The 15,944-nt window shown below is 41.8% G+C and overlaps 4 protein-coding genes across 5 annotated transcripts in view; all 4 read right to left on the bottom strand.

Annotated features, from left to right (window-relative positions):
* LOC108135611 overlaps positions 1 to 5,258 on the bottom strand; it is a 35,037-nt gene extending 29,779 nt beyond the window's left edge. Inside the window, exon 1 of one of the 2 annotated variants that reach the window (XM_017256426.2) lies at positions 4,676 to 5,258. The gene's annotated coding sequence lies outside the window, so the exon portion shown is untranslated. The remainder of the gene's footprint in view (positions 1 to 4,675) is intronic. The other variant, XM_017256427.2, reaches the window with a different exon arrangement.
* Positions 5,259 to 6,524: 1,266 nt separating this feature from the next.
* On the bottom strand, positions 6,525 to 7,358 carry LOC108135493 (peritrophin-1-like). The gene has a single exon (XM_017256236.1). The coding sequence runs from the start codon at positions 7,356 to 7,358 to the stop codon at positions 6,804 to 6,806; it is 555 nt and encodes a 184-aa protein (XP_017111725.1). The 3' UTR covers positions 6,525 to 6,803.
* Positions 7,359 to 8,022: 664 nt separating this feature from the next.
* On the bottom strand, positions 8,023 to 12,783 carry LOC108135492 (flocculation protein FLO11). Its single transcript, XM_041708508.1, has 4 exons — positions 12,774 to 12,783; positions 11,657 to 12,721; positions 8,247 to 11,302; positions 8,023 to 8,190 (listed from the first exon to the last, which is right to left on the bottom strand). Exons 1-4 carry the CDS (start codon positions 12,781 to 12,783, stop codon positions 8,023 to 8,025), a joined length of 4,299 nt encoding a protein of 1,432 aa, XP_041564442.1.
* Positions 12,784 to 15,057: 2,274 nt separating this feature from the next.
* LOC108135554 (mitochondrial import inner membrane translocase subunit Tim13) lies at positions 15,058 to 15,506 on the bottom strand. Its single transcript, XM_017256301.2, has one exon. The coding sequence runs from the start codon at positions 15,419 to 15,421 to the stop codon at positions 15,134 to 15,136; it is 288 nt and encodes a 95-aa protein (XP_017111790.1). The 5' UTR covers positions 15,422 to 15,506; the 3' UTR covers positions 15,058 to 15,133.
* Positions 15,507 to 15,944: the final 438 nt, after the last annotated feature.

Genomic DNA, 15,944 nt, shown 5'->3' with positions numbered 1-15,944 from the left:
ACTTAAATTTTTTACTAAATACCAAACAATTAAAGACAAGCAGCAAAATGTTGAGCAAGGAGCACGGTAATTAATAAAATACCCAACCGAGGAAATCCAGCGACAGCGAATCGCTCTTGAGGGTAGAAGCACACACACACGTCTGTGACCTAATATTCACACTTGCACACACAAGTCCGCACGTAAAAGGAGGTGTATGCGATATGGGGAGCATTGGATGTGCCTGGCGAACATGTATTACCATGGTTGCTATTTTTTTGTTATTGTCCATGGCCACCATGGCAACCAATTTTCTGGGCAGTTGAGAAAATCGCTTTTGAAAGGACATTAGAGGATATATTTTCGCTGTTCGCGACGACCAATTTCGTGTGCCTTTTCCAGCAAAGAGAAATAAAAGTTTACGCTTTGATTGCCCTCTAATTTAGAAATTCGGGAAAATACAAATCAAAGCGAATAATTTTGACTTGGCTGAATGAAAGTCAGCTATCGCTCTGCGCTCCATAGTGAAAATGTGTGGAAAATTGGAGGGAAAATGGGAGTGGCGGAACTGGGAAGCCGCATAAATTACCAGCACTAGCAATTCAACACAAAGAAGGCAGCAACGCAACAAAAGCGGCTTTAGTTGCTCCCTGGAAACATGGCCAACAGTCACAGGAACAATATCAGTGGCAGCAACTGAAAACTATGGCCGAAATGGCCAACACAACGTTACTGGCAAGAAAATTTAGGCGACATACAATTAATGGCCCTGTGGGGTTTCATCGTCAAATCGCTATGCAACTCACATTCGTGGAGAATACATTTTTTTTGTGTTCGCTGTGTTTGCTTTTGTTTGATTTTGAAGCCCCAGTGCGCCCTAATATTCACCATATTCTATGGAGTTTCACTAGAATGGGTAAACAAAAGGCTTTGAATAAAATGATAATAAGAATAGAACGTTCCGTCAGCCGAAGTTGGAATTTTCTGTCAGATCCATTAGTAGGCAGTCAGGCATTATGTTAATGTCTTTGGCAAAAATATCCTTTAATTCTTAAAAAAATATTAACCAAAAAAAATATTAACAAAAAATTGTAAGAGCATGAACAATGCATTTTTGTATATCTCAATAGGTAATTTATTGCTTGAAATGAAAGCCGTACTTAATATGTATATCTTCTAATAATAGTTTTAAATGGCAGTCCAAAATATGCTGCTGCTTAATGCGCTTTTTACTGATTTTCATACGAGTACATTAAAAATATTCATTAAGAATGCATGACATAAAATCCTACTGGCTTCGCACCTTAACCATTGTGAACAGCGCGTTTACAGCACACAAAAAAACGCTCTCTTTGGCTTTCAGTAAATAATGCTAAAGCGGTTACAGGGAAAACATTGGCAGTATGGGCGGTAAAAGCAATGGAAACAATGGCCCAAAGGGGGAGTTTCGAAGGGATATCCTTTTGTTGTCCTGGGGCTGAAACCGTGTGGGAGGAACCGTCGCCGACACCTCGGCAATACACACAATGCAAATGTATTAACTGCAGGACGTTATAAACAAAAGAAATTACGTTATGGCGGCGGAGTGTTTTATGTTGGCAACACTTCGCCAACACCCGCCAACGAATGCGAACGGATTTCGCATTTTTTCCTTACTTGCCTATACACAGAAAATAAAATTATGCATGTATACCATTCTATATCTAAAGCACCTTTTTGTGAAAATGCTCATTTCTTGTACAATTTATTAATTAATTAAATGTATATTAACTCCATTCAAACCTTGTGATTCCCTTTTTCTAGACTACAAAATGACATCAATATTACTAATTTTGATAACCACTTAAAAACCTGATATAATCAAGAATTTTTGGAATTTCTAACCCTGATAATAATATTCTCAATGAGTAAAAATACTGATAGGGCTTTCATTTTTCTTGGTGCATGCTTGTTTGCCAACCGCTTTTGCCCTTCCGTCCGTCCCTGTCCGCCAGTGTTCGTCCGTGTCCGTCTGAGTCCGTCCACATCCGCGTCTGCGTCCGCCGCCGCCTCCGTCTCCTGCTCCGTATTTGTGTCCACCGGTCTCCGTCCATGTCTGACTCACGTCTGCACGGGGCATGTCTATTTGTCTGCTGAATGCGGAACCGAGCTGCCAACAGCGACTGCAACAACAAGAGGAACAGAAACAGAAACACAAAACACGTCACTATGTGTAAGTGCAGTCGTGCTCCATGGCGAATGAGTAATTTTGGTGGCAAGAGAGGTGGGAGGGTTTTTGTGAAAGAGCCAAGGAGAAGGCCGCATTGTTTTGGCCATCGCTTTCGTTTAGCTCTTTTGTGCGGAACACGTTTGTGTGCATTTTTGAAGTCATTTTCTGCTGCATTTAGTCCTTTTATGGGTTTTCCATGTGGTGTCTGCGAGATCATTTTACAATAGTTTCGCCATTTAAACTTAACTTTGTGAAAATAAAGAGGGTTTCTTTGGTGCCATATTTTAAAGTAATTTAATTTATTGTATATGGGGTTTCTTGCTGAATCAGAATCAGAACCAAATTTATTTTTTGCCAGCTTAAAGTTTATTTTCTTCTGCGATTTCAACCAACTCATAAATAACCACCCGCATTCATGGAGTGTTAAAAAAAAACCCTTCACTTCGCCACTCATGATACCCATTTCCTTTAGCTCCAAAAGTGCCAAATCATGAGATTGTGGTGCCATGGCGATTGCGATGACAAACCGTGAAAGTGGCGGACTATGCAGGAGATGGGGCCGACGACGTCGTGGCTTAAAGGACGGGTGTTGACAAGAAACCCTAACGAGTGACAGCTGAGACAATCCCAAGACGCAAAAAGCAGCCACAATGATGGGACGAGCAATCGGAAGAGCCGAACTACGACAAAAATCAAAGCCCTCGATTTGCCTTTTGGCCAAATCCCACTGACAGATTAATGGCGAGGGCGAGCCCGGGGCGAAAGCCCAGTCCAATTCCAAATCCAAATCCAAGTCCACGTCCAAGTCCAGACAAGAAACCGCAATCGCAATCAAATTTATTTATTTATTTTTATGTTTAGCCGTTGGCAGTTTTCTCATTTGTGCCCAGCGCAGCACATAAGCTGACAGCCCCCATCAACTTGTTTTCCCATCGGTGGCGAATGGCGTATGGCGGTTTTCAGGGGATGGATCGAAAGGGTCGAGGTCAGGCTAATGATTAATACGACTGGCTGCTCCAAGAACTCCGAGTGGCGTATCCAATAACAACAACAGCAGCGTTATCTCACTTTGCGGTCCAGCTTATTTAACTGACAATAACTTATCTTGAATAAAAATGGGTGAGAACCAGTCTACTTTACACATTTCTGTTAAACTAACAAAAAATTGAAAAAGCGTATCTTAAAGAACAAAATTAATATAAGAACAATGACATTTTTAAATTTAGATTAATCTATTGAACCTTATTTAGATTCTAAGTAAAATTAATAAATCCCTTAAGGCAAAAAGTGTGAAGGCTCAGGAACTTTTTCTGTACTGCCAATAAAAATAAATTCTAATTAAAAGGATAGAGAGTTCCAGGAAATCAAGCTATTTATCAGTATATAAACAGTTTATTTTATGATTAAAGAAAACTTTTCAAATAGGCTTTCATAAGCCAAAATAGTATATAGTCTGAAACTAGCTACTGTGAGCTATAGTTTTGAAAAAAAAATTTAGAAATCTTTGAAGACAGATTTTCTCCAAATCAGATTTACTATATTTGTGTTGCAAGTAAGGAAAGCTTAACTGCTTTTCTATGGGTCCCTCGAGTGGTGGCTGGAATTACGATTTGCGGCGAGAACTACTGGGCTTTATGGAGTGCGGACACAAATAAATCACCTGTCGGGGAGCCTTGGCTAAAACCTGGTCGAACAAAAAATATAAATTAGAAAATCCAAAACGGATGAGGGTGGAGAGTGGGGGGGAATGTGGGGAAGCAACAGAATAATCCTCCATTACCACACTTCCTGACCTGACCCTGGCATGTGCGAGTGTGTGTGTGTGTGTTTGTGTGCGATGCTTGGCACTACTTTCACACATTCGCCTTCTGCTATAGTATGTACTCCAGTACACGCACACATATAGTATATACATATATGCCAGGGATATGCGTGAAGGACCTTCGCCATCGACCACACCACTCTGCGTGCGAGCGAGACAACAGCCTTAACAGAAGTCCTTGTGCGCTCTCAGGAGAAATGGAATGCTCTCTCGCACAGAGAGAATACTACTCGCTCGTAGTACTCGTAGTCGGGGGCGTAAAATGTGTAAAACTCAACTTGACGTCTCCGTTTTGCGGCTCTCTGATGAATGAGATTAACCGGCGAGCCAAAATCCACCCCCTTTTTGGGACCTCGCGACAAATGAGTGCAAATGACCTCAACGCAGGGAATACGGGAGCAGCAACCCCCGATCCTGTTCCTATTGCTATTCCTATTCCTATTCCCGTTACCGTTACAGTTACCGTTCCCGCTTTTCTGGTCCTTTCAAAGCGGTGCCCATCCGCAGTACTCGTTCATTTTTGGCTTTTTTACGACACTGTAACTGAATTTATTATGCACTTGGGCTACTGTTGTTTATTGATAATTCCATCAACTTGCAGGCAGCCGCCCTTTTCTTAATTAATCGGATGTTTTTTTGTTACCAAACTACATAGAACTACTCACACAATCAATTTCGATCACTTAAGTTGCACAAATGCACTTGTTGTTGTGCTAAAGCTTCAGCGGCTATTTTTAACAACAAGCCTTATACATATTTGTATATTGAATTTGTAGTTTCATTTTCGATAGTATATTTTACACACTTGCGAATTGGCAAAGCGCGACGAAAAGCTTCTCACTCAACGTTTCAACTGCGACTGCGACTCGTCCTTTTTAAATGGCGACTATTTTGACGTGTCGCTCGAAACTTTTACCTTAAACACTCGCTGTCTAAGTTTAACAGTAACAGCAGCCGACGAGTGGACAGCCCCGCTGTTAAGCTTATCGATTGCCAAGCCGTGTGCGAGCGGGATGGCTAGACAGCTCCACTGAGACTTCAAAAAAAGGGTGGACAGCTTGGCTCTTTGATTAAGCAAAGTAAAAAGTTGGTTGTAAGTTGAGTTTGCACTTCCACTTCTCTGTTTAGCACAAAGTTCACTAACATTCTCTTAGTTGTATTTGTTTATATTAATTGACGGTGCACATCGATGCACAAACGAATCATTGTGGCAAACGGAACGGAGCGAAGTTGACGGCGAACTGAAGCCGGCGCCTTTGGTGGTAGAAAATAAACCTGCCACCTAAAATCAACCACCCCTGCGGCATACTCTTTCGCTCTCTCAGCACACTCTGCGAAACTCCCCCTAATTTTCTCTCAGTCTCACCTTGACTGTCCCCTTAGCTGAGGTATTAGAATTTAGCCAGAGTTCCCTGTACTTAAATTTGGCGCCCTAACTGGGACTCCGTTCTGAATGTGTAAAAGTATATGACTACTAGGAGTTAGTTGTTATCTAAAAAATAAACTCCCATTTAAAATATAGTCAATATGAGCCACTAACACCCGAATTTAAGCGCGCAACGTCGTTTAATTTAATGACAATTCATATTTAATCAATAAAAATAAATTAGTGTTCATCAGGGACCCTTTTAGAATCCATTAAATGCACAACAGTAGGATTTCTTATCAGCGAACCTATTTAAATATCTAATAATTGTACCTTAATTAGGGACAACTCATACAATGCAGCACACTAAAACATGTATAAGACTTACCTTATTGGATGTGGAGTTCTACTTTTCAAACGCTTACTTAAAAGCCGCTGAAAAATGGGTGGGTGGTGTCGTGGTGTCTTATCAGATGGCAAGTGTAACATGAGACTTGTGCGTCTGGTGTCTGGACTTGCCTGGGAATCAAATCGATTTCGAAGTAGCACCACCCCCAAAAGTCTGCTATCGATGAGTTGGCGCGCAAACGGAGCCGTGTCCTGTAATTTGTCGCCGCACGACAGTGACGCAAAGTGCCTGTCAGTCTGCCACGGCCACCCACAAAAGGACTTTCCCCCTGATTCCTGGACAATTTAATTACACCCGGAGACGGAGCGCAGACGGAGTCGGCTTTAATGTAACCGGAGCTAGAACGCTCCCTACTTTCCGACGCAGTCGAGCCTAAGCGCCTACGTCAGAAACACGAGGAACATGCGTTTATCTCGTAATTAAATTTAAATGGAATAACTTTGTGGTCGGGCGTCACTTCCGCGGCACAAAGAAATTAGCGTCTGTCTGCCCTTTGCCACGCGAAAGAGCACCAAGATATCTGGCTTGAATTATAATGGACAGGCGGCTTGGCTTTTAATCGCTTTTCTGACAAAATTCTGAAATTTTGGTTCCACTCCCAGTTGTGACTGCGCAGTTTTATCGAACAAATTTAAAAAAGATTCAAAGACTAGCTGTATTCAAACAACACAATACAAATTGTTTCTATTTGTAAAGATAGGTAATACCTAATATTGTTGGATTCCAAAAGTAATTTATATTTGTTTTGTAAGTACTTTATTTATTATATAATTCCTAGACAGATCGAGTAATTAACTATACTCTTCAACTGGCTAGGTCGTATTAGAGTCTGCTTGTAACTTATGTGTCAGTAACCACACTAAAATATATTGATTAGTAGCTGTTACCCTTCAACCCAATGTACATATAAACTAATGTAATAAACCCATTCACCATATTCCTATAACTAGATTACAGAGCGTGCCGTATACTTATATTTAAAAGCTCTTTGTTTACGATATCTTAACCAGTCGCTGATCTACGCCTTTACCGAGCATTGAACCAGACTGGGATAATTACAGAAGTTTGATTTGTTGTCAAAGTGCAGACCCCTAGGACACTGTCGAGCCATAGGTCGACCGTTAGCACAAACGTAGAACCTACTGCATGAGTTTGGATCTCTTATATAGGCCCCATTTGGCAATAATTTGCAGTCGGGAGTGGATTCTGTATTTGAGGGCTTCTTCGTGACAGTCTCTAGGACTTCGTCAAAAGAACAATCCACTAAACTGGGAAAATTGCAGACCTTTCTTTTAATGTCGAAGTTCAGATTTTTCGGACAGCTCTCTTGAATCGCTTTACCATCCAGACATACATAATACTTGTTGCATGACAGGGGGTCTCTTAGAAATACTCCATTTGGCAAGTTGCTGCAATCAGGTCGTATTTCTTGGATTTCAGTGGTCGTTGAGGGTACTAAAGTTGATGTTGCCAGAGTCGAACCCTGAGACGAACCTCCTGGAGTTGGGATACTGCTGCTCGTTGTAGTCTCGGATGTAGATGTTGGGGTCAAAGGATTCCGCGAACTGGACATATTTTTCTCTGTTGAACTCCGTGTAGTTGGTTCTGTGGTACGTTTTGGGGGTTTTGGAGTTGACGAAGATTTGGGAATTCTTGTGGAACTAGAAATATTTCTCGGTGTCGTAGTTTCTTTTGTAGATGTTGACCTCCGTGTAGTTGGTTCTGTGGTGCGTTTTGGGGGTTTTGGAGTTGACGAAGTCTTTGGAATTCTTGTGGAACTAAAATTATTCCTCCGTGTTGTAGTTTCTTTTGTAGATGTTGAGCTCTGTGTAGTTGGTTCTGTGGTACGTTTTGGGGGTTTTGCAGTTGAAGTCTTTGGAATTCTTGTGGAACTAGCATTATTCCTCCGTGTTGTAGTTTCTTTTGTAGATGTTGAGCTCTGTGTAGTTGGTTCTGTGGTACGTTTTGGGGGTTTTGCAGTTGAAGTCTTTGGAATTCTTGTGGAACTAGCATTATTCCTCCGTGTCGTAGTTTCTTTTGTAGATGTTGACCTCCGTGTAGTTGGTTCTGTGGTGCGTTTTGGGGGTTTTGGAGTTGACGAAGTCTTTGGAATTCTTGTGGAACTAGCATTATTCCTCCGTGTTGTAGTTTCTTTTGTAGATGTTGAGCTCTGTGAAGTTGGTTCTGTGGTACGTTTTGGGAGTTTTGCAGTTGAAGTCTTTGGAATTCTTGTGGAACTAGAAATATCTCTCCGTGTCGTAGTATCTTTTGTAGATGTTGAGCTCTGCGTACTTGGTTCTGTGGTTCGTTTTGGGGGTTTTGGAGTTGTTGAAGTGCTTGGAATTCTTGTAGAACTTTGTGTTGATGATCTCGTGATCCATGGAGCCGTACTTGTGGGTCGTTTTCTAAAACTAGCGATGTTCCCTTCAGTTTTTCTTTCAGGTGAAGGTTCTGTAATCACAGCCAGTCGTTGATCAACGCACTTCTGGCTTCGAAGGTCGAACCAATTTCCTGGACTACAGTAATGCAAAACTGCCTTTCCCTGAAGGCAGACGTAATATTTATTGTGTTGCTTGACGTCACCGAACCTTGTACTTTCTACCACTTTGCCGCAATCCGGAACTCCTTCAGCTATTAGCGCTTCAAGAATACTCGACTGGGTCTCTGCTACAGAGCATTGAACCAGACTGGGGTAATTACAGATTTTAGATTTGTTGTCAAAGAGTAGATCCCTAGGGCACTGCCTAGATAAAGGACGACCGTTAGTGCAAACATAGAACTTATTGCATGACTTTGGATCTCTTATATAAGTGCCATCCCGAACAGAGTTGCAGTCTGGCGTCGACTCTGTGTTCGAAGGATTCTTTGTGACAGATTCAAGGACTTCTTCATAAGAACAATCCACTAAACTAGGGAAATTGCAGACCTTCCTTTTAATGTCAAAGTTCAGATTTCTTGGACAGTTGCTGGGAATCGCTTTACCATCCAGACAAACATAATACTTGTTGCACGATAATGTGTCCCTAAGAAATGATCCGTTTGGCAAGTTGCTACAAAGAGATGTTTCTTTAGTGGTCGTTCCAATTGGGGGTTCTAAAGTTGACGTGCTAACAACATTGCCTTGATTTTCGGTACTAGCAATATTTCCTGAGGTCGTAGTTTTTGATGTAGGTTCTGTGGTTTTTCCGGAATTATCGTCTTTCTCTGTGGTACTTGGTAAACAGTCGGTAGTTGATGAACTCTCTGGAATCTGTGTGGAGCTTTGTGTAGATGGAATCGTTAAGCAAGGAGTCGTACTTGAGCTTGCTGATGTAGAACCTGTGGTCAACGGATTTTCTGAACTGGATATAGTTTCTCCTGTAGTGCTTTGTGGAGATTGCTCTGTGGAATCCTGTGGAGTCTCTGAGGTTGATGAGCTTTCTGAAGTTGAAGGTGTTGTAGCAGTTGATGGCTTTTCGGAGCTATCGATACCTCCTTCAGTTGTAGTTTCCGGTCTAGGTTCTGTGGTCAATGGATTTTCGGAACTGGATATAATTGGAGGTGGTTCTGTGGAGGTACCGCTTTCGGACCCGTTATTTCCGGAATTATCGTCTTTCTCTGTGGTACTCGGTAAAGGTTCTGTGGTTGTTGAATTCTCTGGAATCTGTGTGGAGCTTTGTGTAGATGGAACTATTGAACATGGGGTCGTACTTGTGGACGGTTTTTCAGAACTAGCAACATTTCCTTCCGTTGTACTTTCTGATGTAGGACCTGTGGTAAAAGGAATTTCAGAACTGGATATATTTTCTTCTGTAGTGCTTTGTGGAACTTGCTCTGTGGAATCATGTGGAGCCCCTGAGGTTGATGAGCTTTCTGGAATCTCCGTGGAACCTTCCGGAGTTGGAACTGTAGTCGATGGTGTTGTAGCAGTTGATGGCTTTTCAGAGCTATCTATACCTCCTTCAGTTGTAGTTTCCGGTCTAGGTTCTGTGGAACCGGAACTGGAAATATTTTCCTCTGTCGAGGTTTGGGGAGATTGTTCCGTTGAGCTCTGTGGAGTGGTCGTCGTAGATACACCGCTTTCGGACCCACTATTTCCATCGTCTCTCTCGGTGGAATCTTGTGGGGTCTCTGGAGTTGAAGAATTTTCTGGAATTCCTGTGGAACCTTCTGAAGTTGAAACTGTGGTCCCAGGTGTTGTAGCAGTGGATGGGTTTTCGGAACTACCGATATTTTCTTCAGTTGTACTTTCTGATCTAGTTGAAGGATTCTCAGAACTGGATCTATTCTCCTCTGTTGTGCTTTGTGGAGATGGTTCGGTGGGTAAACTTTGTGTAGAGGAAACGGTGGTGCATGGAGTTGAACTTGAGGGTGGCTTTTCGGAACTTGCGATGTTCCCTTCGGTTGTAGTTTCCGGAGTGGGTTCTGTGGTCAAGGGGTTCTCGGAACTAGAAATATTTTCTTCTGTCGAGCTTTGTGGAGTTTCTGCTGTTGAGCTCGGTGGAGATGGCTCTGTAGAGACACCGCTTTCGGAACCACTGTTTCCGGAATCACCGTCTTTTGTTGTAGTACCTGAGGTTGATGAAGTCTCTGGAATTCTTGTGGAACTTAGCGTAGAAGCAAGCGTGGTGCATGGAGTGGTACTTGTGGATGGCTTTTCAGAACTTGAGGTATTCTTTTCGGTGGTAGTTCCCGATGTCGGTTCTGTGCTCAAGGGATTCTCGGAAATGGATATGTTATCATCGGTAGTGCTTTGTGGAGTTGGGGTTGTGGAGATACCGCTCTCGGACCCACTGTTTCCGGAACCATCATCTTTATCTGTAGTAGCTGGGGGGGCACCTGTGGTTGACGAATTCTCTGGAATCTTGGTGGAGCTTTGCGTGGTGCATGGAGTCGTACTTGTGGATGGCTTTTCAGAACTAGCGACATTCCCTTCAGTTGTAGTTTCCGATGTCGTATCTGTGGGCAAGGGACTCTCAGAACTTGGTATATTCTCCTCCGTCGAGCTTTCTGGAGATGATTCTGTTGAACTCTGGGGAGATGGCGGAGTGGAGATACCGCTTTCCGACCCACTGTTACCGGAGTCCCCGTCCTTCTCTGTGGTATCTGGTGATGGTTCTGAGGTTGATGAAATCTCTGTAATCTTTGTGGAACTTTGTGTGAATGAAACCGTGGTGCATGGAGTCGTGCTTGTGGGTTCGGCAGGTAACACTGGAAAGTCACCATCTTTCCTAGTGGTGCCTGCAGATGGATCTGTGGTCGTCGGATTTTCGGAACTTGAAATACTCTCCTCAGTTGAGCTTTCAGGTGAGGGATTTGAGGTCGATGGGGATTGAGCTGAGGGTGTGGAACTCTCTGATGCGGATTCTGTTGAGGATGAATCCTCCGTCACGTCTATTGATGATTCTGTGGACAAAGGTGTTTCAGAACTTAAGCTACTTTCTGGGGTGGAACTTTCTGGTTCTGATACTGAGGATGAGGATGACTCCTCAGAGGATAAAATACTTTCAGAGGTTGAGCTACTTTCCTGTGTGGTACCTTCTGATGCGGAATCTGTTGAGGATGAATCCTCCAAAGTGGTTTCAGGGCTTGAGCTACTTTCCTGCGTTGAACTTTCAGACTCAGATGAGGGACTTTCCGAACTCGAATCGATCTCTGTTGATGATTCCGAGTTTAAGGTTGAATCTTCCAGAGCAGTTTCTGTGTACAAGGGATTTTCAGAGCTCGAGCTAATTTCTTGCGTGGAACTTTCTGGTGTAGATTCAGTTGTGGATGATTCTGGGTTGTCTGAGCTTGAACTACCTTCTTGCGTTGAACTTTCAGGTTCAGATTCCGTTGAGAGACTTTCCAAACTCGAATCGATATCAGTTGATGATTCTGTGGACAAAGGACTTTCCGAACTCAAGTTATTCTCTTCTGAGGAAGGTTCTGTGGTTGTAGAAGCTTCGGAACTAGAACTGCTTTCTTGTGTGGAACTTTCTGGTGCAGATGATGAATCTTCTCTCGCGCTTGTTGATGACTCTGTGGATGATTCCTGTGTAGAACTTTCTGATGCGGATTCGTTTGTGGATGAAGAATCATCCGTAGCTTTTGTAAGTGACTCTGTAGACAACGGATTTTCAGAACTTGAGCTAAATTCCTGGGACAAAACTTCTAGTTCCAATTCTGTTGAGGGATTTTGCGAACTTGAAGTGATCTCTGCTTGGGAATCTTCAGTGGTACTTTCTTCAGACGCGCCTGTTGAAGATTCTGTGGACGAGGGACTTTCAGAGCTCGTTTCACTTTCCTGGGATAAACTTTCATTCGCTTCGGTTGTAAAGTCTGGAGGTGACTCAGTTGAAGATGAACTCTCTGAACTAGAAACATTTGGTTCTGTAGAACTGCCGGCTGAAGAATCAGTAGAGGCTGGGGTCTCAGATGGTTCATCAGGTTCTCCAGGAGACGAATTTGGATCGTCTGAGCTAGATACGCTAAGCTCAGTAGAAGTGGCCAAAGAATCATCTAACGTAGAGGATTCAATGGCAGACAAAAATTGAATTTCCCCAGCACTGTCAAAGGACTGCAGGTGAGCTATTGGGCTGGATTTTGGAGGCGGAGGAGTCGGATCGTGGGAGCTGCCCCACAGACTTGCAAAGAAGTTGAAGTTTCCAAGGATGTTGAATATGACTGGTCTGTCCACATTCACATTTTGTTTAATGCTCACTTCAGTTTTACCTTCCTTTTCGTTTTTCAGTCCGGAAAGGTTTGTCTTGTTTGCTATCACACATTCTAGCGTTTGACCATCGAAGCGATATTCCTTTTCGCAAGACTGTTTTATCTGGCCAAGAAAGCCCAGGCAGAGGAAGTACGAACTGGAATCTTCTGGGTCGACTGCTCTGGATCCAAACGATAGTCCTGCACAGGAATCCTTTCCAAGTGCCCGGGGAAGAATCCAAAGAAAAGCCCAAAGGACTTTTACTGAAAATTATTAGTGATTAATTTTTCTATATATTCAAAAATGTATACTTACCAACTTGCATTTTAAAAGCACATTGAACAAAATGCTACGGCGCAGAGCCAATTTCTCTCTATTTATACTTTACCGTTCCGGTGGGAACAAGTAGCCAATCTCAAGTGGAATGTGTACAAAAAATTGCAAAGTACAAGTATTTTAAATAAATTAAACACAAAACAAAACGGAATGGTTTTTGTATGTACTTTTTGTCGCAAATAGTTCGTTTAATAGTTCAAAACAAACTAAGAACTTGCTAATAACAGCACTTGTTTCTAAGAAAAGTCTTTTGTGATACCCTTTAACTTTCTTTTAATATTTTTTTTAATAAAGTTTCTTATAAGTAAATAGTTAAAACGTCTATTTAAACTTGCTATCCATCCCCGCTTTTAAATAATTTGGGTTATTCAAAAAATATAGACAAAACAACTTGTTGTTTTATTTTTTTGAATCTTTGAAACACTTCTCGTAAAACAAGGAGCATCTTTGCCTTCAGGGCTTATTAGTAAAACATATATACATATATAACTTTTGATGGGAAATAAATATTTTATATTGTATTTGATGTTTTTTGACGTTTTAATGAGTTTGCAAGCCCTGTAGGCCTTGTGTATTATTCAAAAATAAATAAATATAAAGATAAGTACAAAATCTCGAATCACCATTACTTCCAAGATCATGATTAGCGATTATATTGTCTTGGGAAAGCTCTTCCGTCCGCATTTATAATCTTTCTAATCTGCAGCCATAATGGGGCTGTCAGCAAGCCTTTATCTCGATTCACCTTGTACGGACGCCAATGTCGACCGTTGGAGACCTGCGGGCGGTAGTGTAACGGCTCTTGCCCCTTTGGTGGTGGGACCCTCCCATCAACCCACCTGCCACCCATCACCAACCCCACCCATCACACACCACCCATCGCCCTTCGGCCGACAAACACATTTCCGATTAGTTGTTCAGATAAGGAACCGTCTCAGCACTTATCGTACCCGTATTCTTGCAATGATTACTCAAAACCCCGGAGCACTTGCTGTTGCTGTTGTTTTTGTATTTTTTTTTTTTGGGCGGGGCGAGGCAGGTGGGCGTTATTACTATTTTTAAATTGATAGAAAGCTTTTGGCGGGAAGCTCCATACTCCACCATATAGCAGTGTTTTGGCCCGCACTCTTATCGTAACTTGTGTGGCTTCGAATGTACCTAGTTGAGGAAAATCCCATGTTGGATTTTGTTACCTCTGGTATTCGAGCCAATAAGTTCGGCCACGAATTCGCATTTTATCTTTTGCATTTTTATTATTTTTGATTTTTGTTTTTTTTTTTTTATTATTAATTTTTGATTTACTTGCAGCATTTTTTTGGCCAGTGCACGGGGTCACCTGCACCCACTAAAATGGCCAGTAATTTGCCATGTTACGTACGTTCGTTAGCACTGATATCAGAGAATTTTGATAGTCCCTCCAAGAGGTCTAGAGCTTGGCCCACCAACAAAATGCATACAGTCATGTTAATTTGGATTTAAGTGGCCTTAAATTGGTTTACCTATCAGGTGTCTTGCTTCTTGTTTTTTTGGACGACTGATATTTCACAATGACGAAAGATTTGTGACCCCAAAACGAAGACTATGTGATGTACTTAACCGGAAGGTACTATTATATTAGTCCGGAAGCAAGATCATTTTTTGTAACCCTTAAAACCTCTTATAATAAACAAATCATATTAGTAACATTATTAAATATTATATAATTTTTTTTTTTGCACTCATTCTCACAAATATGAAATATTAAAAAATAACCCTAACATTTTATTTAATGCCCATCTTAGTTTCTACAACCCCATAGTCGCTCTAAATAACTTTAAAGTACAACTGATTAAATACCCATAGCTGTAACCAAACGCTTGACCTACATTGTTGGTCAGCCAAGAAAAATGTTCACAGATTTAGCAAGAAAATCAAGTTAAATTTGCATATAGTGGAAAATGCTGCAATGGATTAGAGTGGTCTCGAAACTACACCTTTAGTGCTTGGGTAACCGGCGTCTCCTTGCATATTGCATTTGGGCCAGTTAGCCGAGCACTTGCTCATCCGTTAGCTAACGAGACCATTCCAAACACGATAACGATCAGGAAAAGTGCACATATCAAGCTGGCGGCTATGGGGATACACCCGAAGACAACCCCCAACCCTCAGGAGGGTCTTCACTTGCACTTGCAATTGCATTCCCCATAATCAGCTGGCTATCAACTTGGCACCGATAAGTGCCCTCGGAAGGGTTGACTGTCAACAGATTAAAAACGACTCAAAATTGAGTTGAGACCGGGTCGAAAACAAAATAAATTCGGTTTTAATTACAGGAAGGGTAGATGATCGCAATCAGGGTCCTAGTTGCTCATCTCCACCGAGTCCATCGTTCTGTACTGCTCCCGCTGCAGGCGATTGCCGTAGGTGCGCGACACCAGATTCCAGGCGTCCATGAAGCGGTCCATGCACTGCGAGATGCAGCGCTGCTCGGTGCTGTCCAGCGATTTGCCCGGCTTCTGGATGCACTTCTTGAAGCACTTCTCCGTCATCTTCGAGAGCATCTCCTGGGCATTGGCCAGTGCGATCTGCTGCTTCACCTGGCTCATCAACTCCCCCTTATTCATGTTGGCAGCCGCCATTTCGGCCATTTGCTAGATCAAAACTATTTTAATTTTTTAACTTCTCAGATCTGAAGGCTTTAAGTTTGTCCTATTTCTGAGTTCAAATACGGGATTCGAACAGAACGAGCATAGCTGACTAGTTATTCGATCACATAAAGTATAGGTTGTATTCATCATCCTTTAAATAACTCTTATAACTCTTATCCTTTAAATAACTCTTTAAAACTTTTTTATTAAAAAAAATTCAGTTGATATAAAGTTATTATAAACAGAAACAGAAAGAGTAAAAGATTTATCCACTTACAAAAATATTCCAACCGAATTTGTTTGAAAAAGATCTCCGAAGTAACCTTAAAATATTAAATTAAATCCACAAAACTCTCGAAATTGTTACTACCTAAATAAAAAATGTATTTTGACTACAGTTAAACTTTCATAGCTCATAGCGTACTACAGTTAAATTTGGTCAAAACTTTATGGAGATCAAATTAAAATAAATTATCAGAATGACGAAAGAAAGCATTAGCTTTCCGTTTAATTTTCCTCTTCC

The sequence above is a fragment of the Drosophila elegans genome, unplaced genomic scaffold (assembly GCF_018152505.1).
Source record: "Drosophila elegans isolate 14027-0461.03 unplaced genomic scaffold, ASM1815250v1 contig_208, whole genome shotgun sequence".
Classification (NCBI taxonomy): domain Eukaryota; kingdom Metazoa; phylum Arthropoda; class Insecta; order Diptera; family Drosophilidae; genus Drosophila; species Drosophila elegans.
This window is presented reverse-complemented; position numbering and strand designations above follow the sequence as displayed.

Coding starts and splice junctions, on each gene's coding strand:
- LOC108135493 (XM_017256236.1), bottom strand. CDS start 7,358: ATGTCCAGTTCGCGGAATCCTTTGACCCCAACATCTACATCCGAGACT.
- LOC108135492 (XM_041708508.1), bottom strand. Junction 11,303..11,656: donor GAATAACTTGAGTTCGGAAA/GTCCTTTGTCCA, acceptor CCGCATCAGAAG/GTACCACACAGGAAAGTAGC. Junction 8,191..8,246: donor GCGTTGATCAACGACTGGCT/GTGATTACAGAA, acceptor CGCTAGTTTTAG/AAAACGACCCACAAGTACGG.
- LOC108135554 (XM_017256301.2), bottom strand. CDS start 15,421: ATGGCCGAAATGGCGGCTGCCAACATGAATAAGGGGGAGTTGATGAGC.